Source organism: Pipistrellus kuhlii, unplaced genomic scaffold (assembly GCF_014108245.1).
Source record: "Pipistrellus kuhlii isolate mPipKuh1 unplaced genomic scaffold, mPipKuh1.p scaffold_m20_p_2, whole genome shotgun sequence".
Taxonomy (NCBI): domain Eukaryota; kingdom Metazoa; phylum Chordata; class Mammalia; order Chiroptera; family Vespertilionidae; genus Pipistrellus; species Pipistrellus kuhlii.
Genome location: NW_023425515.1, coordinates 56,978,514 through 57,004,498, shown reverse-complemented (window position 1 = coordinate 57,004,498; position 25,985 = coordinate 56,978,514). Strand labels below are relative to the sequence as shown.

Here is a 25,985-nt window from a genome sequence, read left to right as displayed (position 1 = left end):
CTATGCAAAGTCTGGAAACATTTTGTGAAGAAAGTAATAGCTCGCAGCAAGAATAGAAAACAAACTTTTTTTTTTTTGTAAATAGAAAAAATAAAAAAAATAAAAACACAGGTGGCTTAGGAAGCTAGTACTATCAAGTAGGATCATATGAAAAACTATCCCTTAAAGATAACCCTCAGTGGAGACTTAAAGAAAGAGTATGCCCCCTAATGTTTTTTTGGTATGTCTTAAATTCTAAAATTCAAGAACTTCTTTATTCTTTATCTGTGGCCTCCTGATGGTAATTTGTGCTTATTTCTTATGATCTTTTAAGGGAGAAAAAGAAAAACTTTCATATAGTCTCTTTACTTTGATGAAGACAATTGTTACAAATACATTCCCTTCTGTGATAGAAAAGAAACATTGATAGAGAGCCTTTGAGTGATTCTTCAGTATTCCAGCCACCCTTTGCTCACATTATTTTCACTATTCTCAGCTCCATTCCCAGTCTTATTCATGAAAAGTTCTAAGAAGTAGTGCAGTAAACCACAGATCACTGACTCAGGCCAATGAAGACACATCTCCTTTTCATGTTTATTTCATTTTGTTTTAAGATCACAGAAGAGCAGAGCATTCATACGTGTAAAGTAACAGAAGAGAGGAACAGAATTTAAATACATTGAAAAAGAAAAGAGAAAAGCTTTTTTTAATTTTAATTTTTTGTTTACACACACTGCGCTTTTTATGTTCCTTCACAGAGCTAGTAGAGGGGAAACCCACCCAATAAACAAAAATTAAAAACCTTGAACAATCAAAAAAACAAACAAAAAAAACCCCAAAACACAACAAACAACAACAAAAAAATGGCCATGTGTTTATATCAAGGAAAGATCTGTTTATGTCTACAGGGCTGAAAAAAAGGAATATATTTATATATTTATATATATTTATATGTATATAACACTGTTAATAAGGAGAATTCTAATCGAGAGCAGGATCTATACACCATTCAGTACAGCAGTGAGGAAGAAGGGTTGAAGCACTAGGGGTGGCGGGAGGGAGTTGGAGGTTTTCTCCCATGCTTCTCTCCCCTTGTAATTTCCTGCCTTCCACCTTCCCCCACTCCCAGTAAATACTTGGGTTGCAGAGCTTGGCCACCAGGACGAACCATTGATATTCTCTGGTGAAGAGCAAAGACTTGGGGAAGTGGGTTCCAAAAGGCCCAGGTAGCTTACAATTACTTCCACGTGCCAGGAAGCTAGCAGTTTCAGGTGTTTTCGTTTGCAAGAAGCAGATTTGAACTCTGTGCCTGGCTTTACAAAGAGAGGGCTTGTGCAGAGAAGAATGCAGCTGCAGGAGCAAATCCAGGAGCACCACTCAGAGAGAGAGGCACCTCTGAAATACCCATGGCCATGGGGAGCTGTCCTGAGGGCAGGCCATTCCCGCACTCAAGGAGAGCTCTGGAAGTACCTAAGTAATTGTGTTTCCTTAGCTACATAAAGTGATATTAATAATGGGAAGTTCTGTGTAATCCCTGTTCTTCAGTGTACAGGAGACTGATTCTTTCTGTTCTCTTAGGCAATGCATAGAAAGCTTCCATTGGACAGATGCTGAATTGAGGCTCTGGGATAGTGTGGAGCTATGCTTTGATGGGTCAAGAAAAGTGGGTGTGTGCTCAATCCATCCAGAACATGGCACAAGAAAGTAATTCTTCACTCACCACCAAAGAAACCATCCTTTCTGTTTACCCTTTTCTCAGAGAACTTCACTTCACTTTTGGTGTTTGGCCCTTACAACAACTCTCAAACATTCAGCTCTGTAACCTCCTAAAAAGTGTTTATTTTTAACTTTTCTTTAGATGGTATCAACTTGCACTTTCTGAAAATGAGGTTTATTTTCTTTCCATCTACTTATATGACCTCATAGCCTATAATTCAAGTGTAGGGAAACTTATGCCATACGAAATTCCTTCCCAAACAAAATATATTATCTTGCCCATTTCTCACAAAACTGTCTTTTGAACCACATGCTTCCTGTCATCAGCACAAGCAAAGTGTTTTCAAGGACATACATTGACCACAGGGAGGCACTTGGCCCAGGACGAGAGAAAACTGATGTTTCCTTCCCTATGCACAATTTCCTCACTTGTGACATGCATAATACACAATCTGGTTGTTTTCCTTCCTATGAAAGGTTATTACAATATAATTCAACAGTTAGATTTTATGATAAATAAGGAAACATCTCTAGCTATTCCAGTGCCTTCAGTTTAGACTGAATATGTCTCTTTTCAACATTGCTAAGAAGTTTTGATCAGAAGAGAATTACAGAACCAGGCCAGGGATCCTATCTACATTCTAGGAAGATTTGACTTTAGAAGTGGAGCTGTTGGAATGATGGATCTGAGAAGAGAAGATAGTCTAGAGATCAAACTAGAGATGACAAGTAGCTGCTTGGAATGATTCATTGGGCCCAGCACTACAAAAGCATTACATTCTTATTCAGAATCAGAGAGCTTAGAGTTGACAGAGGTTCTAGAGATGTCATGAAAATCCCTCACTTTCAGGAAGAGGAAAACCAAGAGTCAGGAAGGTTAAATGACTTGCTTAGGGTCACATAGCTTGTTTGTGGCCAGATCCAGGGCTTGAACCCAATTCTCCTGACTTCCATCCCAGTACATTTTCCACCTCACTTTAGAGTTGCCATGTATCTTGAGTCAAGGAGTATATTTTAAACATGTTATTAATTTGACCTAAATTTCTTTTTATAACAGTCCTTTCAGAAAACTCATGTGGTCCTTGAAGTAATCTCTTCTATGACTCTTTATGTATTAGTTTTTTTAGAGTTTAGAAAAAGTCTATATGTCTGTTAAACATATCAGACATTTAAAAAACTCTAAGAGAATGTGTCTAAGAGAGATATGCCCAATTAAAAATGATTTGGTCCTCATTTTCAATATTCAGAATAGATATGTAGAAATATAGGTCTACTGGATTAAGTAAAATTAGTTATTTCCTAGCATGATTTAGAAAGATTTCTCAAAGGTCTAACCTATTTCTTATATTCCACAATTTCTTAGGATTAAGATGACAAAGAAGCTTTCCAAATGTCTTTGATGGATGGAAAATGAAAACAGAGTAATATTTTCTTCATCAAGGAGAGGTGACTTCCTTGGAGCTATTTCAATAAGATGTCTTAGATGATAAGTAAGAAGTATCAAGAAAACATTTGGGAGTTGACGCATCAGACACATATGAACTCTTAAAACTCCTTCCTTCTTACCTCGTCATTTCCTTTGCTTTGGAGTCAGGTGAGAAAACTGTGGAAACAGTTGGAAGAAATTCCACTTTGGTCCTGAAGGAACAAAGAGGTGGCTTCCTGTGACATTAGCAGGATATGAACCCTTAACAGTTCCTGTGGGTCTGCTTCCTTTGCTGGGGCAACCTCGAGTGTGGGCCATTAGTCATACTCCTTCCCATTCTGACTTGTGAAATGCTTTGGTTTTAATTTATTTATATCTTTTTATTTTCTTTAAGATTCATAGGTTTAACTGAATTTGAGCCCTGCCTGAAAACTGAAGTTTACATAGTTTTTATTATGTACATAAACTAGTGATTTACATTGATTTACACATGATTGGTGCCTAATTTATTAATCAGCACACAGTATGTAAATATGCTGAAAGGAAATCAAGATTTTAAAATAAGTTTTCCATAATATTCATAAACATTTGCACTGGTGTAGTATTAAATCTAAACCTAATGTTGATACCAGCTTCCATGCCAGGGGGAAAGTAACGGGCATTGCTGAGTGAAAAATTCTTTCTTGAATTCAGTCCGCCACATTTGACAGCAGAGCTACATACAAATGAGAATGGTTTGCCTCTATTTCACTAGTATGCACACATAAATGTAAACTTCATTTTGCATTTTAGGGAGACATATACAGATATTATGCCAACCATGGTGGAGAATTTATATCACTGGGGCAAAAGCAGTCTTTGGAAGATAAATATTTTGAATACTTAAGAAAGAGGAGGCTTTCTAAACTGATTTACATTTCTTAATTCAGGCTCTTATCTCACTATTTTATGATATATTTAACATTTGTCCCAAAATAATAGTAGTTTTTATGGGTCAGGTAATTGCATTATACTTTTATTTTTAGAAAAATGATAGTTAATGAGAACCCAGACTATATCTAAGCCAAAATTTTATGAAGAGAAAAATAAGGTCATGGTTAATCCCATGAAACATGGTTTGTGAGCAAATTGCTTTGAAACAAATTGAAAAAAAAATGGGGCTCCGTGTTTTTCTAAATGAATCACAGCTCTTTTTTAAAAAAACCAAATTCAGTACTTTTCTTCCTTTTAAGTTTAAACCATTATTCTAGAGTCTTCTAATACACATACAATTGTAAATATAGTATCTGTAAAGATAAGATTAAAGCAATACATACACACATATATTATTTTTCCACAAACAATTCAAGGCCTGAAAAAAACAAAATAGAAATTCTGGGAGACAAGCCAATAGAAACAGTCAAACCACAACCAATCTGGGGATGGAAACTGTGACTCTGGAGTTGCTTATAAGCTAACAACTCAGTAGGTGATAACTCAGATGCAATTTCATGCTGAGGAGTTTAGTTTTTGTGTGCAAAGGAGGTAAATCCATTTTTGGAGGAGAAACACATTTTTGTTTCTGTCCTCCAAGAACATGAAAATCACGAGTACTTTTACAAGGTCTCTATGAATAGCCCCAGTTGTCTGAATATGTAGTTTTTAAAAATGCCCATGACAAGGGTGAAGTCTGGCTGACTTAGAAGAGAAGGCAAAGGTCAATGGGACGATTCTTTCCAACAGAAAACTTGATGACTTTCCCATCAGCCTCAGTTCTTTAAAGGTAGAGGGATATTATATGTCAAAACAAGTAAGACAAAAACCTTCTGATGAACAATTGTCCAGAGGATGCATTTCTGCAGTTGTAAAACCTAGGATTAGTTCTCATTCTTCAGGATGTGCCCTGGGTCAAGGGTATTTCTGCTTTTTTAACAGGAAATCAAATTTAATGATTTTGTTTTATGAAGGTGTAGTTCATTTTGCATACAAAGAACATCAAACCTATTAGCCATTCAGATTAATTGATGCATTTCACTCCTCTCAGAGTATTGATACTAACAAGTTGCTTATTTTTTGGTTTAGGGTTTAAGCTTTGATTATCAATGGACAGGATTCTTGAGTGGATTTTATAGCAATATGATAAGCTGATGAACAAATTTCAAAAGTCCTATGTTCAAACTCAATTTCTTGGTGACAGTCTGCTGGCTTCTTCCTTATTTTTTATTTTTTAATTTTTATTTTTCTCCAATCTGTATTCTGCATTCTTCACACCTATGATTTCTGGGGTCACTGTTTGCTATGAAACAGGAGCCAGAATGAATTTTTAAATCCCTAGCTCTTGTCAGAAATATATGCAAACACCACAATATCCAGTATATGTTTAATTTGTGTTTAATATAAGGTTCATATTAAAACTCAGGAACAAATGGTGCTGACATGGCCAAGACATTCCTTTCAATGGAATATATCCTTCCATAAAACCAAGACCTTGTCTTTATGATAGGGTAGGGATAAAAAGAAATCTAGGTGTATGATTAGAATCTGTGACATGCCACTGAGATCTGTTCCTGAAACTGACACTAAACTGAATTAAGTCCTGTTACTTTTCTCTTCTTACATATCTTTAAATTAGCATGTACTTCTGTGAAGCTTCCACTTAAGGATATGGCTGGCTCTTCAAAAATATGGGGAACATTCATCATGGATGGTAAACGTTTAATCTTGTACTAAGAAGACCAAAATGTAGAGAAAGTTCTGATTGTCAGTAAGTTGATGCTACATAGGAACATGGCAACCTCCCCTGTATTTTAATAGTTACTGTCCTATAGCAGGATTTGCCACAAACACTCTCACAGATCCCTAAGCCCATTTTGTTCTTCAATTTTATGTCTTAACTGCAAAATCATAAAAGAAGGTTGGTGATAAACTTCTAAAATAAAATAAAATCTCTCAGAAGAGATGAAAAATACTGCTTATCAAGGCAATTGTTATGATCATAGACTCATCACAAAAAGCCTTCAATTAATAAAATCTATCAAGAGGAATTTCCCTTCCTTCCTTCCTTCCTTCCTTCCTTCCTTCCTTCCTTCCTCCCTTCCTTTCTTCCTTCCTTTCTTCCTTCCTTCTTTCCTTCCTTCCTTTCTTCCTCTCTTCCTTTGTTGATTTGCAGTTCTAAAGTTTCCCGTTTTATATCACATGACAGCTATTTTTCAGATTTCAAAACTTGGTGAGGTACTATATCTGACTCTGCTAAAATATTGTCAATTATAACCTCAATAATAATCCTCTGTCCTTTTGTAAACTCAGTCACTTCTAATGTCACCTATAGGGTTGGTTTCCTGACAAAGCTGCCTACACACATAGAGCCAGCTCTCTCCGCAAGGTCTTTCCTAAGAAAATCCTTCTGATGTTGTGATGATGACAAGCTTTGTGTTAATCATACAACTTCTGTGTAAATTGTTACAAGTTTCCCAGCTTTTTTGGTTAAGACACTCTCATTTCAGTGTTAATGGCAAGATGGTGCTTGTAGATGTGGACTAAACAGCATATTCCCCACTGTATCTTTTTCAGGAAACTAGAAGCCAAAAGTGAGCAGGGAAATTGGAATATAATTCCATTCCTAGTGGCCTGGCCAAGAATAAAGATGAACTTCTATGACCAATGTTGTTGCAGACACCATCAGTGGAACAGGAGCGAGATAATGTGGGCAACCAAATAAAGTCTTAGCCTAGAAAACCAGGACAAAAGTCTGCAAAGGAGCACAGGAGTTGATTCCTTTTTGTTATGGTCAATGCATTGTATTGAGTTCTGTCAGCATCTCTACAATTTGAATAAGGATCTGAGCCCCTGCTCACTTTTCCTGCTTCACTCCTCTCACATATTCTCTCTGAAATAGGAAACAATCTCTGCTCAGGGGAATCTATGGGCAAATGTAGTGTTATTTGAAGATTAGGGAGGGTTGGAAGATTAGGCTTGCTTAGGATCTCCAGATGGTTCCTCCTCTTGCATTGGGAGTTAACATTGGGAGACCTTCCTGCATCTGGGGATTTCCTCAGCACCCTGCAGCAGAGCAGGACCCAGCCTGCAATAAGCCAGCAAACCTATGAATCCCTCAGACTCATGGAACAAGAGTAAAATCAGAAACCTTCTCTCCTAGGTCGCCTCATCCATATCACCAATTTTCTCTACTGTTTGCTCACCCCATCACTAATAGGCACTTTCATTGATAGTGATATTCTGAGTGACTCCTGACTGGGTTCTGATGATTGGACTAGGAGAAAGATGAGGTTCTGCCCTCAGGAGGGGCACAGCATGGTGTGAACACACACCGATGTCGTGTGACAGCCATGGATGGGGAAGGGCCCTGCTCCTGGCCTCCTTCCCCACCGTGCCCCCAGCAATGTGTCACAGCTGCGTCTCACAATTACAAATGCAGGACAGTATCTACAGCACAAAGTCTATGTACACATGGACCATTCCCTTGGCATGCTTGAGAGAGACACACACACACGCACACACATGTACACCCACGTGAGAGCGAGAGACGCGAGCACACACGCACAGCAGAGAAAATTAAAATGGCACTTCCTAGCATTTGCGGCATGACTAGTGCTCAGGATGGTGGGAGTGAAGAGAAGTGTGTGGGGGTGGAGATATAAAAGGGGGTATCTGGGATGAATGTGGGGAGCTAGAACACACTGGAGTGGGAGGAGATGTTCTTAAAAGTTGGTGATAGTGGAGGCAGAAAGCCAGAGAAAGGCTCAACACAGGACTCTGCTTGGATTCCACTGATAGTCTCAAATGTTTACGAGTCAGCTCAAATGAAAACAGAGGAAAAAGTTGATGGCAATATACACACAAAGGCAAGACTTTGTTTCTTTTCCCCTCACGATGAAAAAAGATGAAGGAAGTATCAAGTGTGTGGGGGAGTTAATATCCATCTGGTACTTCTTCACTTATCCTAGTTTTACACCTGGGTGTCCTTAGCATGATGGGTCTTCACACAGCATACATCTGCTTAGACATACACATATCCTAGTAGAATTTTCCCACCCCGAATCATACTCAAATGGTTATTGATGGACTTGAAGATTGTTTTAAATGTATTTTCTTCTTCCTTTTCTTACTCCCCCCTTTATTTATAAACACACAAAGTTGTGAAATAAACAGTCTCCCCCCATCTCACTCTCTCTCTCTCTGTATCCTGTGTGACGCATATTTTTGTGTGTTTTTTTTTAACTTATTTTAAATTTTTTTTCTATTAACATTTGCTGAGAAGGCAGAGCAGAGATGCTGCCAGCAGCCACAGTGGTACGGCCAGACTGATGGATCCATTTATTCCTCTCACCGACCCAGGTCCTGCAGAGCAAAAGAGAGAAAGAGAGAATGGTTACATCTGGCCCACTGTGTGTTAGAGCTGACCGCTGCCCTGTCAGAAGTGAGGCAGGTCTGGTAGGCACCAATGCCTCCAAGTCAGTGAGTTTATGTACAGCTCAACAAGGTCTCACATTCCTTCCTTAATGCTTCTTCTTGAACTATAAGTATTTTAGGAATGATCATTGGCTCAAACACCTCTAGATACAAAATGCTTTCATCAGAGAACAGAGAACGTCCTAAACGAGCTATCTCTGACATGTCTGAGGGCGTGGCAGGCCCCTCCTCACCCAGCCTCCTCTTGAATGCTCTGCTCAGCATGGCAGCCAAAGCCGACAGGCATTAAGATTCCCAACCATTGGAGCAGGTCCTTCTGCAGCCAGACACGGGATCCTCCTCCAGCAGATTTATCACAGCATCTCCATCAATAAAACATGGAACCAATCTGCGACTCTCTTGTTTCTCATGGGGGAAGCAGTAATTATTTATTGCTTACAGGGTGGAGAGATTTTTCCAAGTAATATTTAATGACTGGTGACACTTTAGCTTCAAGGTGGAAAATAAGTCAACTCATTGTAGTATGTTAAGAGGCAGAAAGGGGTCGCCTGGTCCAAACTCTAACTTTGACAGTTTAAAATAAAAAATAAAGACAACAGCAGCAATAACTGAAATTAACAAACACATATGACTTAGGGAGGTTAAAAGACAGGTCCAAACCAGAAATAAGACTAAGACTTGAAGTTGCCCAGAATTCAATCTGGAGTAGCAGTCTGTGTGTTATCCACTGCCACCCTGTTTCTTCCCAGGTAGACAGGATTGGGATGTGTATGATTGGCTATAGATCCAAGAGGGAGGTTGGATTGGAAAGGAAAGTGGAGAAGCGATGGATGTGTTGACAGAAAGTGGAGAGTTGGGGCAGAAAATGTTGCTCTGAAGAGCTTGTCTCCTATGCTTTGCTTGTCCACTCTCTCCTTTTGTATGGTTCTTCTGAAAAGATCCATTTTAAAAAAGAAAATAGTATTTTTCACAAACAAGACTTTGGGATTGAAGACTGTATGTTTAGATGATGACACTCAAGAGAAATATTGGTGTGACTATAATTATGGGTCACGGAAATTTTGAGGCACATATGCAGATGAATCGGTGTGAATGAATGTATATGTGAGTGTGTGTTTAAACTTATGGTGGTTCAAGTGCAATGAAGCATCTCTGGTATGTGAATGCTGTCAAAATTGTCAACAAACATACCAGATTAGAGGTAAAATTACAAGGAAAGTGTGGAATTCAGAAACATTCTTCTATTTTATGTTTTTTGTTTTTTAAATAATAACAGCAACAACAACCAAACAAAACCAGTAGACAGTTAGGTAGCTCTTACTGCAAGGTACTGTTATAAATGCTTCACAAATACAAGCAGTCTACTATGTTGCGAGGCAGGTACTCTATGAGCCCAGTTTATAGGGAGGTAACAGAGGCAGAGAGAGATGAAACCTATTGCACACATTTACACAGCTGCCAAGCTGGGGTTTTTACCCAGGCAGCTGGCTCCAGTCTTTGCCTGTCACTGCTACACAAGTTATCCAGCGAAGGGGTGACAATGAGTCTCTTGGCCAACCTTTGGCAAGTGAAATTTGCCTTTGTTTAAAACAATACCCAGAGCAAACAAATCAACATGAAGACATCCATTGTCTTTTTTAAAAAAAAAAGTGATTTTAATAGAATATTCAGATAAAATGGTATCTTTCAAATATTAAAAAATATTACTATAAAATATGAATATATGCAAACTTTGAACAACATAGTTATAGTATAAATGAGCTTTATTATATGTAAAGATATAAAACTGCAGATTAAAATTTTAAATATTCAATCAATCTTTGAATTGTCTGAATGGCTATAGGATCATATTAATAGAAAGGCACGTTAGCTACCTTCAGGTTCATGCCTTTCTTGAGGAGTTAAGGTTCAAGAGGATGATGTTTTTTGCATGAAGCACCTGATTAGGAATCATCATCAAAATTCAAGTTTTCTGAACCTTACCCACCCCCTACCTGTCTCCTCCCTATTTGGCCCTGAGATATCTTTAAGTTCTCTTAATGGTAGCTCCCAGGGCTTCAGGCCTGATGGGTATTTTAGCACCTTTATATGCTGTAGGTGGCATGAGCTCAGCGGCACATTTGTTTGAATTAGTGTGTCAGTGAAGCAGAGAAAGAGTACCCACAAACTTATACCATTCCTGGTTAAACAAATTTGATATAGGTATGCTGTGAAATAGAAAGACTCTAATTCTGCCTATTTCCTTAACTTTATTTTTAATGCTGGTACAGACAAGATTATCATAAGGTCCTGGGAAATCTAAAAAGCCTAGTCTTACCATTTAAAAAATATATATTTTATTGATATTTTACAGAGAGGAAGAGAGAGGGATAGAGAGTTAGAAATATCGATGAGAGAGAATCATCAATCAGCTGCCTCTTGCACACCCCCTACTGGGGATGAGCCCGCAACCAAGGTACATGCCCTTGACCAGAATCGAACCCGGGACCTTTCAGTCCGCAGGGGGATGCTCTATCCACTGAGCCAAACCGGTTTTGGCGGACTCTTACCATTTTTTTGAAGGGCAGTAGATATTTGAGAAAGCAAAAAATCCATCATTGAAATATAGACATATATGAACCTAAATAAACGTTTAATATAACATTTTGCTAATCATGTACATACATAGATACTGCAGAAGAATGTTTTATTTTATTTTTATTTATTTATTTATTTTAAAAATATATTTTATTGATTTTTTTTACAGAGAGGAAGGGAGAGAGATAGAGAGCTAGAAACATTGATGAGAGAGAGACATTGACCAGCTGCCTCCTGCACAGCCCCCATCGAGGATGTACTTGCAACCAAGGTACATGCCCTTGACAGGAATCAAACCTGAGACCTTTCAGTCCATAGGCAGATGCTCTATCCACTGAGCCAAACCGGTTTCGGCACAGAAGAATATATTTTATATAAATATTCATATATATATATATATATATATATATATATATACACACACACACATATGATATACACTTGGTCTTTTCATACACATAATTGAGAGTAAACTGTCACTTTTACATGATATTCTATGTTACATATAGGGAATCCCAGTATATGACTATTAATAATCTTTAATTTTATTCTTAATAAAATAATAACATAGTTGAAGTGAATTTTGTAGATCTGTCAATTATTATTTTTAAGTGCTTTCATGTAGCTATTTGATGCACTTATATAACTTGCTCTTTTCACAATTGGTTTTGAGAGTAAATAAATAAACTTGAAAAATGTGAAGGTAAATGGGAGACTGTTGGATAATCATCACAAGGGGCATGCAATTATCGGTATGTATATATGACTGTGTAGGAGAGTACTTCAGTTAATGGCCATTTTGGGGAAAATAATCAGCCAAATCATCAATTATGTTTTAGTTCATAGTTATGAAATTTCTGCTTATTTGTGGAAATGCAAATGGTAAAACTTATTTCCCACACCAGATGGCCACACTTAGCAAGTATTTTCCTATACAGACAGATAGAATGAAAGCAAGAGTGTGCAAACATGAATTAGCCTGAAGAATAGATGGGCAAATAAAACCATAATTCAAAAACTGCTACACGCTTATCACGTAACAGATGAATATTATATCTTGATCTTCAGTCACATTCTATATATGTGTATGTATATGTGTATGCACATGCTTACATGTGTGGTATCTATTGTAGTAGATATTTAACAAATGGTAGCAGAATCACTTATTGCTATTAACTATAAATATCTGGATTACAGAAAGGCACAAAATACCCCTGAATCAAAGGGTTAAGTTTGTGAATTGGTCATGGCTTTCAATGTTTGACCCAGAGGGGCAAAATTTAGCTGCAGCAAGATTGAAAATCTTGAGACAACTCACCAGGTCTCGGTTCTCAACCCCAGGACAGGATGATAAATGAGATTGTGTCAAGGTGAATGCTGGATTACACTTTGCCATCATAATGCTTAAAAAGAGAATGTGTGACTCAGGACAAGATAGATACAACATCCTGAAATCGAGGAATGTGAGTATTTTTTTGGCAAAGTGTATATACTACAAACCTGATGCAGGATACTGAGCCAATTGACCAGTCTTTCAGTAAAATTCCAAAGAAAGAATAGGTGATTTTTTAACACCTTCTTCAAAGCACACACTCTTAGAGAAACGTTCTGATTCAAATTTGGACAAGACATTTCTGTTGATCTCCTGGGTAGTGAGGGCTCATTTTATTTATTTTATTTTATATTTTATTTTTATTTTTTATTTTTTTAAATATATTTTTATTAATTTTTTACAGAGAGGAAGGGAGAGGGATAAAGAGAAACACCAATGAGAGAGAGTCATCGATCAACTGCCTCTTGCACACCCCCTATTGGAGATGTGCCCACAACCAATGTACATGCCCTTGACCAGAATCGAACCTGGGACCTTTCAGTCCGCAGGCCTGTGCTCTATCCACTGAGCCAAACCGGTTTTGGCAGTGAGGGCTCATTTTAAAGACTGGGGACTAGATGTATTCAACATAATCATTAGTCACACCCTCAGTGATAGTTGGAGATGGCTTTCATTCTCTAAACCATTGAGGTCAATCATAATTTTATTCCTATACATAGTTCAGCCATACAAGAAAAGAGGGAAGGCCAGACAAGTTTGAATTACTTTTTATAATTACTAAGGGCTGACTGAGTGACTGAAAAACAAGACAAAAATTTAAACAATATAGTTATCACTTATTAAGTGAGAGAGAAGAAAAAAAAATCTCCCAAATCTCTCTTAAATATTATCCAGATAAGTACATCGGGGCCTGGGAAGCCATGTTTAATAAAAAGATGCTTGAAAAGACTGACTTTGGCACCACCTACTGTCCATATTCAGTCAGTTCAGCTTTCTCTGGCCAAATAAATTGAGAGTAGAAGGGGAACTATAGTTGATGTTTTCCTTGAACACTGTGTCTTAGAATTAAATTTGGGCTCCTCCTACATAATTCTTTATGCATTATCTCCAGTCTCTGTAAAGTGAATTTTGGGTAGGGCTTCACAGTAAAGTTGTAATTATAACATCTTTTCCATCAAAACAGCATAAAATATTTTGCCATGCAAAATTCTAAAATTTTAGAACAATATTTGTAATTCCTTTGGGTGACACTAGGAATTTATCTCGATGGTCTCTGGAAACACACACACACACACACACACACACACACACACACACACGCACACCCTGTGCCTTATTTTTCCATTCACACCAAAGCCCTGAGGTATCCTATGTTCCACTACTTAAGATTCAACTTTAATAGATTATCATGGCGCTGGGGAGAGAAGAACTGAAGAGGGCAGTAGCTTAGATCTTTTTGCCCCAAATAATATTGGTTCTATGTATATATTTCTATTTGCCTCCTTCCTGCTGCCTTCTGTGGGGACTAGCTAGAGCTGATATAACAAAATGCTGGCTCTTTCCTGAATAAGCAAGTAAGTGTCCATAATCTCTGTGGTTCTTGGTCACTGGTGGGGTCTAAGTCCCCTAAGAATCGGTTTTCATTATTGATAATGATCTTGGTTGTTTCATCTCCTTTGAAGTTCAGAGAAGAAGACATCTTTATTGGAAACAACTACCAATCCAAGTGGGTGGCCATGAGGACTTAAGGAGGGTGGTGTTTGGCCACAAAGGTTCCTCTGTGGCTCTGGTATAGAGATTTCTGTTGGACGTGTAAAGAGGTAATCGGTAGTTGTTTGCATTTTAGGGTCCATTTTTTGAAGCTTTAAACTGAGTGCACTGTTGTTGCAGGGAAAAATACGTGAATTATGTGCCACATGGCGGATGGAAGTACATAGGATAGTTGGAAGGCAATTCCTAGGAGAACCCAGCAGCCCTGATATATTACAGCAAAGTGAAGGTAGATGAAGACCTGGAAAATGCTGAGGCAGGAGGGAGTAGTAAATTCTCAAGTCCTTCATTTTAGGAGACTCTGCTCTATTTTCCTTAGAAATATATCTACTTGAATAGCCAACAAGTAACAGGAAAGTCAGTTCTATGTAATTGTGCAGTCAACATTTCCAAAAGTATAGCTCTGCAAGAATTAACCATGCTCACTTAAGATGAGGAAGGTGGGAGGGGGATCAGCAGCTCAGTTCCAGACATTCAAAAGTGAGTAACTAAAGCAACAGAGTAGACAAGGGCAGCATGGGCTTTTTGTGAAAGAGAAAATTGCAATTTTGGAATAAATAGTGGCAAATGTGTTATGGAAATTATCTTTGCAAACTGTTGAGATGAAATAAACTCTACTATATAAGACCCTAACACACTACTGTGGAATTTTAATTTTAACATGTAGAAGGTAATTAGAAATAAGAACCATACCTTTTTGCTTGGAGTGCACGGTCGTGCCAATTTCTAAAAAAGAAACATTTAGCAAAAGAAAAACAGATAAAATTTTTTTTTTTTACCAATTGAAAATAAGCACAAAAGTAGCCTGGTACTCTCCACTGAAAGGAAAATGAGAGGAAAGGTGGAAAAGCATTCTAGTAGAATCACATATTGACAGAGATGGAAAGAAAGGTATGGGGAAAGAGATTGGTTGGTTGTTTAAAATGTTGTGCATTTGGAGGTGGCAAAATCAATTTGTAACTACAAATACTTGGTGTCACATGTTATATGTGTAGACAAGTATAAGCACTCTTGAGTATGGCATGAAGATGAACTCTTGACTGCAATTTAGTGAAATGATAGAATATGTCTGGCTCCCAACACCATCCTACTATTTTGCCCTGGTTGGCTCCATTCTTTCTTTTCACTTAAAATGATAAATGTGTTCCAACATTAAAGCTTTTGCACCTGCTGGGTCATCTGCTTGAGATGCTCTTTCCCTAGATCTCTGAATGGCTCACTCAGTCACTTCCTTCAGATTTCTGCTAAACTGTTTTAGTTACCAGTTTAAGAAGGACTTCTCCCATCACTTTATCAAAAACCAATATCATGTTATTTTCTATTCTTTTACTCTGATTTATTAATATCAATAGCACTTAGCACTACTTGGCATCATGGTATGCATTTACTTAGTTGTGTGTAGAGAGTTTATCTTCTCCATTAGTTACTTCAGAGGGCAACAATAGCACCTATAATAATAGAAGTATAATGTGCTAATTAGACCAGACAGCTGAATGACCTTCTGCATAATGCTGCAGTGGTGGGGGCTGAGGCAGAAGTGGTTAGGGGTGATCAGGCAGGCAGGTGAGTGGTTAGGGATGACCAGGCAGGTAGGTGAGCAGTTAGGGGTATCAGGAAGGCAGGCAGAGGTGATTAAGGGCAATCAGGCAGGCAGATGAGTAGTTAGGGTCTACCAGAGTGATTAGGGGTGATTGGGCAGACAGACAAGTAGTTAGGGGTGATAATGCAGGAAGGCAGAGTGGTTAGGGGCGATCAGGCAAGCAGGTGAGTGGTTAGGAGCTAGCGGTCCTGGATTGCGAGAGGGTGCAGGCTGGACTGAGGGAACCCCCACCCCGTGCACGAATTTCATACATATGTGTGTGTGTGTGTGTATGTGTGTGTGTGTGTGTGTGTGTGTGTGTGTGTGCGCGCACATGAGTATATATAATTTTGTCAACCATTGTATCCCTAGTGCCTAAATTAGAGATTAGAGCCTGGCATGTAGTAGGTATTCAATACATATTTGTTAAATGTATAAATAAATCCCAGAATTGTTGAAGCTAAAATAGGTCATATACTTGTATTTCCTTTTTAAGTTGCCTTATCAACTAAACCACAATATGTTGAGATTTGTGCTAGTAGACGTCAATATGAAAACTCCATAGGATACCATTCTTAATCTGAGGACCAACAGAATAGTGGGTCAAATGCAAAAGCCCAAACTATAGCTGAAGAATGTGATTTTTTTTTCTTCTTTTTGAAGACCAGGACATAACCTTGTGTCCCTGAATATGCTTTCTCTAAGGAATTACATTAACTGGGTTCTGAAAACAAAGAGAGCCTTTTGAATTGAACATCTAGTGCACTCATTGTCTGTTTGAAACTTCTAGGATAAACACCCAAATCCTTAGCTGGGCATCCATGGCTCTGTCCCCTCTCCTCTCCAGCCTCATCAATGTTCATCTTCTGTGCAATTCAGACCATGAGACTTCCTTAATTTCTCTGGCCTAGGGCTGATGGCCCAATAATATTTCTACTAGAAATTTCAGTCATCCTCCAGAATTCAGTTATAACTTCCAGAGGGAAGATAATCTTCTTGGTAAAATAAACTCCCTATATTTCTGCTCTCCTTTGTAACACTCATCTCAGTTTTAATTTCAAGTAAATGTGTCTGAAGTTCTGATTAACACTTCACTACGTGACTGTGGATGCTGTGGAAGCAGGGGCCGCGTTTGTTACGTTCCCTGTTGGAGCACAACCAGTACAGGAAGGCACTCTGAATGCTCACTGGGCCACAAGAGAAGATCTGGAATCACTGAAATATGAGAAAAATAAATATGCCAAGCACCCTCCTAACAGATGATCTGAAACTGTTAAAACAACGGAGAACCTGAGTAGCTGAAGTCTTTATTCTCTGATTTAGCACAAATGGGCCAGGTCCGCAGAAGGAGGTCTGCAGAGTTTCTAAGGTTCGGTGCCATTGATGAATCCTCTCCCTCACAGATTTTTCATTCGGCTATCCAAAGAAAGTCACATGGCTATAAGAAGAGCACAATTGTCCTAGTGTCTGAAGTCTTAAAAATGTTTGGCTGTGATTCAGCATTAGCACAACTAGGGTCAGCCAGGCTATTCATAAGAGCCAGCTTTGACTACACCTGGAAACAGTTTCCCCTAGACTGGTCGGATGTGGGGTGGATGTGGAGGCCCAGTGTGAATGTTCCACTGTATCACCATTCCTGATGGACCTCCAGATGCTCTTCTGAAGATGCTCAGTCATCAGCACCTGCCCTTAGTCCTCAAAGAGCTAGTCTGTTACCTGCAGAAGTATTGGAAGTCTTCTGCATGAATGCCCAAACAGAGGAATTTGGGAGAATTCTGTTCCTTTCTGAGCAGAAGCCTGCAACTGATGTCACTCTCACCACAGACATGCAGCCAGGTTCCATCAAAATATGAAACACTGATCTCCACCTGTTGACCTCAGTGATCATCTACCCACTGATGTTCTAATTGTATATTAAACACACCACCAGCTGTGTTTTTATTTTCACAATACCTTCTCTGACTACTATTCCTGAAATCCACATATTGCCTTAAAATTGTTGAAAAGGCACTATAAAAATATGCTCATCACAATATGTGGCCCAGAGAAGCAAATCAGTTACCCAGTGTCACACAGCCAGAGTCAGAGTTGAGACTGTAATTCAAGGTTTCTGGTACTCCAGCCAGGACTCTATTCATTATTCCTCAGTACTATCACCGTATTTTCCTGAAATCAAGGCTATGTCTATAGTCTAAACATCTCTGAGACATTGATATGATTCAGATTTGACTGGGGAGAGTTTGGCTCTGCTCTTATGCAAAGCAAAACTTCCCTTCTTTCTTGGGACAAGCCTTTTTCTTAGAATTCGTAAGAACCTCTTAAGATCTCAGAGTGGTGCTCTTCACCCAAAGGAGCTTACTTCCTGATGGTAGCATCTTTATATAAAGAACACTTGGTTTCCCCTGGTCCACAAGGAATAACTGCAAGCTATTGTTCAGAATCCTGGGCAGATAGAAAGACCAATGGCTTTGCTTAAAATAGAAAAAAAAATCACTTAACCTCTCTTTGCCTCAGTAGCATCACCTATAAAAGAAGTTTAATTAACATGCTCCTTATAAATTTGTTTTATCAATTATATAAATTATCATACTACGCTTAGAATGCTGCCAGACATATACTAAGTGATCAATAAACAAGAGTTGTCAGATTTGGGGTAAAATGCCTCCTACAGAGAAATATCAGTGAAAATTTGGAGAAGCTAACATACTAAAGTGATAGGGAAGCAGACTGGTCAGGCAGCATTGTGATCAGCAATCATGGGGTTAACCAGTCACTGGTAAAGGCTTGGGTGCTAGTCTCTATGGTCTATCTCTAATCAATTAAAAAGAGCTCATTAAAAGAACAATATAAAAGTATTGGAAAATGTCATACTCTAAAATCATACAAAATATGCATTTGCTTGAAAACCTTTAATAAGCAAATTAGCTTACCAGCTAAATTTTAGGAAGTCATCCTTATTGCAATGAATGAACTGGTTTGTGAAATTCTAATGATATTAATATTTTGAAATCCATATTTCTTTAGGAAAAGGGGTGGAGTACTTATGTGGTACTATTATTTTCTATTTATCATATTCCGTTGGAATAGAACATTATTCTTTTGAGGAGCAAAATCCTGATTTTTTTTCTCGTGTTTGTCACACATGTGCCCACTTTGTTTTGCTAAGAAAGAGGTGTTTAGTCATGTAACAATTTCTTTCTCACAGAGGAATGCTATAACTGCCACCATAAGAACAGCTGCACACCAGAAGCTGTGGAGCTGATTTCTTTTTTGTGTCTGGCTCTTTGAAAATCTGGTTGTGTGCTGCCATCTTGTGTCAATACTAAGACATAGTCCTAGGTACTGTCTAAAAGAACCTCCCATGTCCACCAGGTGGCAGTAATTGGAAAAATAAAAGCAACATTTCTTTTTTTCAGTCAGGGCAGGACCTAAATGTTACTTTCCAAAAGGAAGTCTTTCCTATTCTTATAGTCAAGAGAAAAAAAAAATTAATCCCTAACAACTAAAAATTATTATTCTTTTTCTAGTGCAAAGTTCTTGAGAAAAACAGCCTTGCCAGGAATATTATTTCTGTATGCATTCCTTGGACATACTCATTAGACTAAACCTAAAACATATAATATTTATGCCTTTTAAGGAAAACACCTCTCTACATATCTATCTTGCTTTAGGAGACACATTTAACAAGTAAGTGTGGCAGTGCAAGTCCAAATAATAAAAATAAAAAGATAAATCTACTGTAGCTCTACAATGGATAAAACTTTGGGGAGTCTAGTACAGAGAAAGTTCTAGAATTCTCTGGAAGCATTATTAGCATGTGCCTAGGTATTACATTGTGATGAGAGGCTACAAGGAGGCAGTGGGGAAAGAATCAACACTAGAAAAGGGAAGTGCCTTCACAAATTTATTTAAGCTAACTTGTTTTTGACTTTTGACTTTTGATTTCTGGAGAGTCTACATACATCCATGTTAGACAACCTGCAGCATTAAAAAGAGCTGATTCAGTCTTTCTCGTGGACACAGACGATGTCCTCCTGTTCACTACTGTAACCTCAGCTCAGTATTTCTCTAGCACAGATTAAGTGTCCCATAGATTTGCTGAATAAATATCCAGAGTGCATGAATGAATAATGAATCAATGAATTAAAGCCTCAAGAGCTGCCCTCACTGATCCTAGGCAAGGGAAGATCCTAGTCTCCTTTTGGAACCACCATTCCTTAATCCTAAAGAAAAGTTCCTGTTGGGAATTCAGCCATTTGAAGAGTCAGATGGGGCCAAGAGCCCTTTCATCAGTCTCCACATCCTGGAGGCAGAACATTTTCTGGAGGTTGTGTTTTATTTAAGAATATTCTCATGGCTAACTGAAATCTAAAACCTTAGAAAATAAAAACCCAAGCTCATTTTTTTTTTTATTTTTTGGTTCAGAGGCTAGAAGATTTATTCCCTTTCTTACTTTTAATCTCATATAAAGTGGTGTGGTTAGTTTCTCTCGCTCTCTCTCTCTCTCTCTCTCTCTGAAAGTGAGTATTGTGAAGATGAGAGATGCTTCCTTAGTGACTCTAGAATTTATAGTTTGGTAACTCCTTATTACCTGAGAAAATTTTCATATCCATGTTTATGAGCAATTTTGGCATTTGCCTGCATTGCATTTTATCTGGGACAGGAAATGAGGACACAACAATCCCATAAAAAGAATAATTGATTTTTTCAGTGCTTTGACTCTTGATAGTTTCCTTCCAGTCCTGTGCTTATATGCATTCATTCCTGCCCACATGTACGATATGCAGAATTTGGGGGTTCGTATTGTTTGCATAGTTTTTCTAATTCCAGGGTGTATACTTGAACATAGATTTTTTTTAACCTCCTATAGCCATTTGAATAAGGAAACATTCTCCCTTCTGCTGTGTATGGCACAGCTCTTTCCAGAAGGCCAGTCTTCTAAACAGGTTTTAAAAATGACTTATCAGAGAACTAAAATAATTAATGACACCTTTTTTTTTTTTTTTTTTTTTGAATTAGTAAGAGTGCCTGTTCAGGGGAGAGGGAAGGTCCAGATTCACTAAGGACTATATACTCCAGTCACCTGGAAAGAGTGAGAAAGGGATGGGGTTAAAATCATGAAATTTAATCAAAGAAACAAAGGAGAAGATGCCAGTGCTGCTGCTGTCTCTCTCACCACTGCCAAGGACCTGCAGCGTGACATTTGTAACATCCTCCACGGAATTTTTGTTTTTTGTGCTCTGATTCATTTTTTTTCTTTTTGCCAAGGTTTTGAAAAATAAAACCTTTGTTAATACAGTGGCTTAAAATGGGGATATTTTTATTAATTCCATTTTCAAAGCCACACTCTGGGGGTTATTAATTTCTTTCTCAAAGGTTTTTTTTTTCTTTTTTTTTCTGTACTCAGAGTTTTCAGGAGTTAGCAATTTCTATTTACTTGTATAATAGTAATAATTTTTATTATTTTTATTTTGACATAGAAAAGGATATGCCTGTGATTTCTGTTTGGATTGTCAGAGTCTTTTTTTTTAATTTTCTCCCATGAACTATATTCATGTTGTATAAACTCTAATGCCTAAAATTTCTAGAGTCATGTGCTCTGAGAATCACAGTAATCTTTCTAGGTCCAGCTCAGGGAGAAAAAGTCAAAATACAGAAATAGGTCTAAACCTCAACATTAAGGTTATTCATGCTTGTGTGTGTTGCTAACTACTAAGAGAATTTGTCAACTTGGTTTGGAAAATGAAGAAGCCTTAGCACGTCATCAATGTTGAGAAATGGAGTTGGCCTCCCTTAGCTAGATTTGGGTCAAAATCTAGTTACACTTTACTTTTAAATATTTATACGGGTTTTTGTATTACAGTTGACTTCAAATGTTTGATGCTATTTTGGGGAGTATCAGGGACATAAATGATTGACCAGGATATTGGTCACCTTAGACATATAATGATAACTTCTTGTTGAATGAGTGAATAAATCCAAACCAAATCTAATGCTGGCATAATTTCTCCTTATATAATGTAAGTAAAATATTTGAGACTCACTCCTTATTCTCATTATTAGTGGGCCAACTATCTATAAACCAAATGTCCTATACTGAAGAGAATTTTTAAAAAAAGTAAAAAGTCATTTAATTAAAAAAAAAAAAAGACAAATTTATACAAGGAAAAAGTTAGTACATCAATTCAGAGAGAGCATGTAGGAGCTCCCACATTTGAAAGTGGATTCTGACTGTAAATCCTGCAGGTGACACAAGGCAAATCTCTTGTGAGTTAAAGAAATCTCCTGAAAAAGTAAGTCACATTTGATTTAGAACCTGGAATTGCTGAGAGGGGGCCTGTCACTGAGGGGGGAGCCCTGGGCCAGGCAGGAGGCTGTGAGGGGGCCTGTCACTGAGCGGGAACCCAGGACCAGGCAGAAGAGTGGCTGCTGTGCCAGCCTCAGCCATGGCCTTGAATAAGTCACAGAAACATGAGCAGCCTGAGGGAGAGAGCAGAACACAGAGGACAGTTTAGATATTTTCACATGAATATTTTATAGAACACTGGCAGCTCCCACATTCAGACAAAACATTTGTTTATATCAAATCAATGACATTATCTCTGAGGAAGGAGCTAATGTATGATCTTTATTTTCTTCTTTATAGTTTCATAAATTTTCAAGTTTTTCCTTAATGGAAATGCATAACCCTTATTATCAGAATAGAAAACTACGTATAAAGATAAATCAAGGCATTAAAAATACCCTCTTTGTCTGTGGAAAGTTAATGATCAGTTTCTGATTTATTTGGCTTTGGGTTGACATTACAAAACTGAATTTCTTCCCAACACTCCCTAACTTTTTAGTTGGCTGGTATCATATAGTAAAACCAAAGAGAAGCTAAGATAGGTGAGGTCTAATTTTTGTAACAAACATTGTCCTAACAGTATGAAATAAGATGCAATAAAAAAAATGTATCATATGGATTTATGAGGTCCTTCTAACTGTAGGCTCAATGCAAGTACCCCATAGAGGTGCATGGTTTGACTTTAATAGCCTGAGCTTTGCTCAGTGGCAATATGTACTGTCCCAGAAGGTTCAGTCTCACCAGCATAAAAGAGGGCTTCATCAAGGCTTTTACCCAAGTCAGCTTTCTCAGATCCTGCAGGCTTCTCATTTAGCCTTAGAGGTCTACTTTTTAATAATCAATGAATTAGGATGGTAGTGTATGCTAGAGGCTAAGTTTAATACAGTGGTTTCCCTGGGCCATTTCACCCAAAATCTGTGTAAGGTTAGTAAACTCATTTGAATCAAGTGTCAGATAAGATATTAGGGTCGGATATGCAGTTTCTGTCTTAAAGAAACAAGTCTTGCCCTTTTGCCCAGAATACACCCATTGCATCTGTGGGTACTAGCCTGGCCTTCTAACCCTTGTTGGAATTAATGACCAGTCATCTCCTAATTCAATGAGATTAAGAATTACCTCCAAACCCCAAGTGTACTCAGTTGTTACTGCAATGTAGGCTATATTTTTCATGTTTAAAAACATACATTTTACAGCCTTTCAGGACTTCATTCATTTTACTTGCTAATAAGGATTAAAGACATAGGTTTGGGTAGGTCTCTAGAGATTTTCATTCTTCCTGATTTTCTTTCTTTTTTTCTATGTCTCTGAGGAAGGAGCTTATATGTGATCCTCAAATTCATTTTAAAATACATTTTAGATTTACATTCCAAGGGTTTCAAGACTATCTTTAATCTAAAGTGTATTTTTACTTTTTGTATATTTCAAAATAAAAGAACATTCAAATACCATGAAACGTGGTAACTGGCCTATGGAATTTGAATGTAGAGAAAACAAGTGAATTTATGAGATTTCCTGGGGGTTTTAAGGCTCTTGGAAATAAGAAGATAAGGGATTTAAAATGGTGGGATTTGCCTAGTTACCCTCGGACTTGCATACATGGCACTCACCCCCATAGTGCAGATTGAGTAAAGACAGGTCTGCTGTGGCCCCCATCGGGCACCAGGAGGCCTCAGTGGTTTATCTCTGACTCCAACCATAACGTGACAGACAGGTTCCGGGCCAGCTCCTGGGAAACACTGAAAGCTCCTTACAACTGGCTCATCCCATAATAAAATAAAATAAAATAAAATAAAATAAAATAAAATAAAATAAAATAAAATAAAATAAAATAAAATAAAATAAAATAAAATAAAATAAAATAAAATAAAATATAAAATAAAATAAAATAAAAACCTACCATTCAGCCTCCATATTGAAAGACTGGAAGTTCTCTGTAGAGATTCTGCCAGATCGTGGGCTCTCAGTATCCAGAAAACTCAACCAGGATAGTGCCCGCTACCACACAGTGTGAACATGGGTACATGTCTGTACAGGTCAGCTTTCTTGTCCTAAGAGTAACAGGTGGAAATGCTGGTGCCCTTTCCTTTAACTCCATTGGCTTGCCTTTTTTTTCCTTTCTTTTTTTTTTTTCTTTTCTTCTTTTTTTCTTTTTTAAACAGACCAGATACAAATGAAGAGAAGTAATAAATTCTTAGAGCAAAAAATATGGTTTTTTTTTCAGATTTCTACAATAAATTAGACTTAATATTGTTTGTCTCCCTTTGGATTTTAGACCTTGGTGTGTACTAGAATGTTCGGTCCTTCTTTTCCTTCTCTTCTTCTACCTTTTAATTTCACTTTCACCTGGAAGCTTTCTGACCCATCTAGGCTCACTGAGGTGCTCCTGTTCGGTGCTCCCCAAATACCACACAGGTGGTGTAAACTCAACCAAGCATTTTGTGATTGCTTAGTTCACCACCTGCTGCCCACCTGTAAGCTCTATTAGCACAGTGGCTATGTCTGGCTCATTTGCCACAGCCCTCCAGAGACCCAGCTCTGAGCTTGGCCATAGAAAGTACTAGGATAGTTTTTAGTTTTGTGTGTGTGTGTGTGTGTGTGTGTGTGTGTGTTGTAAGTGAATGAATGGTGTAATTAAAATCACTATCAAATAAACTTAACCTGTGCCAGAAACTAGTTTTTCTCTGCCCATCAAGAATGAAGGCTCTTTCTTGTGTTCCTAATGATTAGATGTCATAAGGAAAAGAAAATGTAAACTCTAAAAGACACTCTACAAAGCAAAAGCCAGTGGAGAGTACACCTAAGTGCAGAAAAGAAGTCCTACTATTTACTGAATGACTTAAAGCGGAGAGGTTGATCCTCTAGGGCAGTGGTCAGCAAACTCATTAGTCAACAGAGCCAAATATAAACAGTACAGCGATTGAAATTTCTTTTGAGAGACAAATTTTTTAAACCTGAACTTCTTCTAACACCACTTCTTCAAAATAGAGTCACCCAGGCTGTGGTATTTTGTGGAAGAGCCACACTCAAGGGGCCAAAGAGCCGCAAGTTGCTCGCAAGCCGCAGTTTGCCAACCAAGGCTCTAAGGAAGACCAACCTCTAATATTATTCTATCCTTTTCAGCTCTGCAGCACTGAGCAGCTTTCGATGAACTTACCTGTGTTCTGGAACTCCAGAGCAAATCTCACACGTTGCTCTCTAACTTGTTATTCAACAAAGAGAGGTACAAGCTACTGCTTGGTTTCTTTTGTTTAAGCTGTTTCTGCTCTCTAAACACCCCCTGCTTCCCAAGTCATACAAAATCACATGTATACTTTCCAACATAGAACATGGCTGGGAATGCTTGGTGCTGTGTGGACCGAAGAGGTTGGGATGGCACACAGAATGGCACTCGGCCAAGGCACAGTTACCTCCTTCTGCTGTCTTTTAAAAGTTCGTTTTGTTTTGTTTTTATTGATGTTAGAGAAGAAGGGAAAAGGATAGAGAGAAACATCAATGATGAGAGAGAATCATTGATTGGCTACCTCTTGAATGCCCCACAATGGGGATCCAGCCCGCAACCTGAGCATGTGTCTTTGGCCAGAATCAAACCTGGAACTTTTTAGTCCACAGGCTGGTGCTCTATCCACTGAGCCAAACAGCTAGGTCTGCTGTGTGTGTTTTTTTTTTAACCGCAAGATGCTGTGGTTGCCTCCAAACAATGTCCCTTTAGACTAGTAAAAAATTAATATTGAAAAGGCAAGGCTTATAAGATGAATGGTTAAGTGAATCTCTGCTATGAAGAATAGGGCAGATAAAGTAGAAAGGATGGACAGCTATGATTTACAGTAAAAGTACCCTGTTAGTGGTATTA

General features: G+C 38.0%; 1 protein-coding gene and 1 non-coding gene across 4 annotated transcripts in view; both read right to left on the bottom strand.

Annotated features, from left to right (window-relative positions):
• Positions 1-559: 559 nt before the first annotated feature.
• LOC118724837 (limbic system associated membrane protein) overlaps positions 560-25,985 on the bottom strand; it is a 625,625-nt gene continuing 600,199 nt past the window's right edge. For 2 of the 3 annotated variants that reach the window (XM_036448498.2, XM_036448500.2), the window contains one exon: positions 560-8,458. In XM_036448498.2, coding sequence (XP_036304391.1) covers positions 8,361-8,458 — 98 coding nt within the window. In that variant the 3' untranslated portion in view covers positions 560-8,360. Of the gene's footprint in view, positions 8,459-14,903; positions 14,937-25,985 lie in introns of all 3 variants that reach the window. The other variant, XM_036448497.2, reaches the window with a different exon arrangement.
• LOC118725126 lies at positions 18,917-19,047 on the bottom strand. Its single transcript, XR_004989867.1, has one exon. It is a non-coding gene; the product is annotated as a small nucleolar RNA SNORA41 (small nucleolar RNA).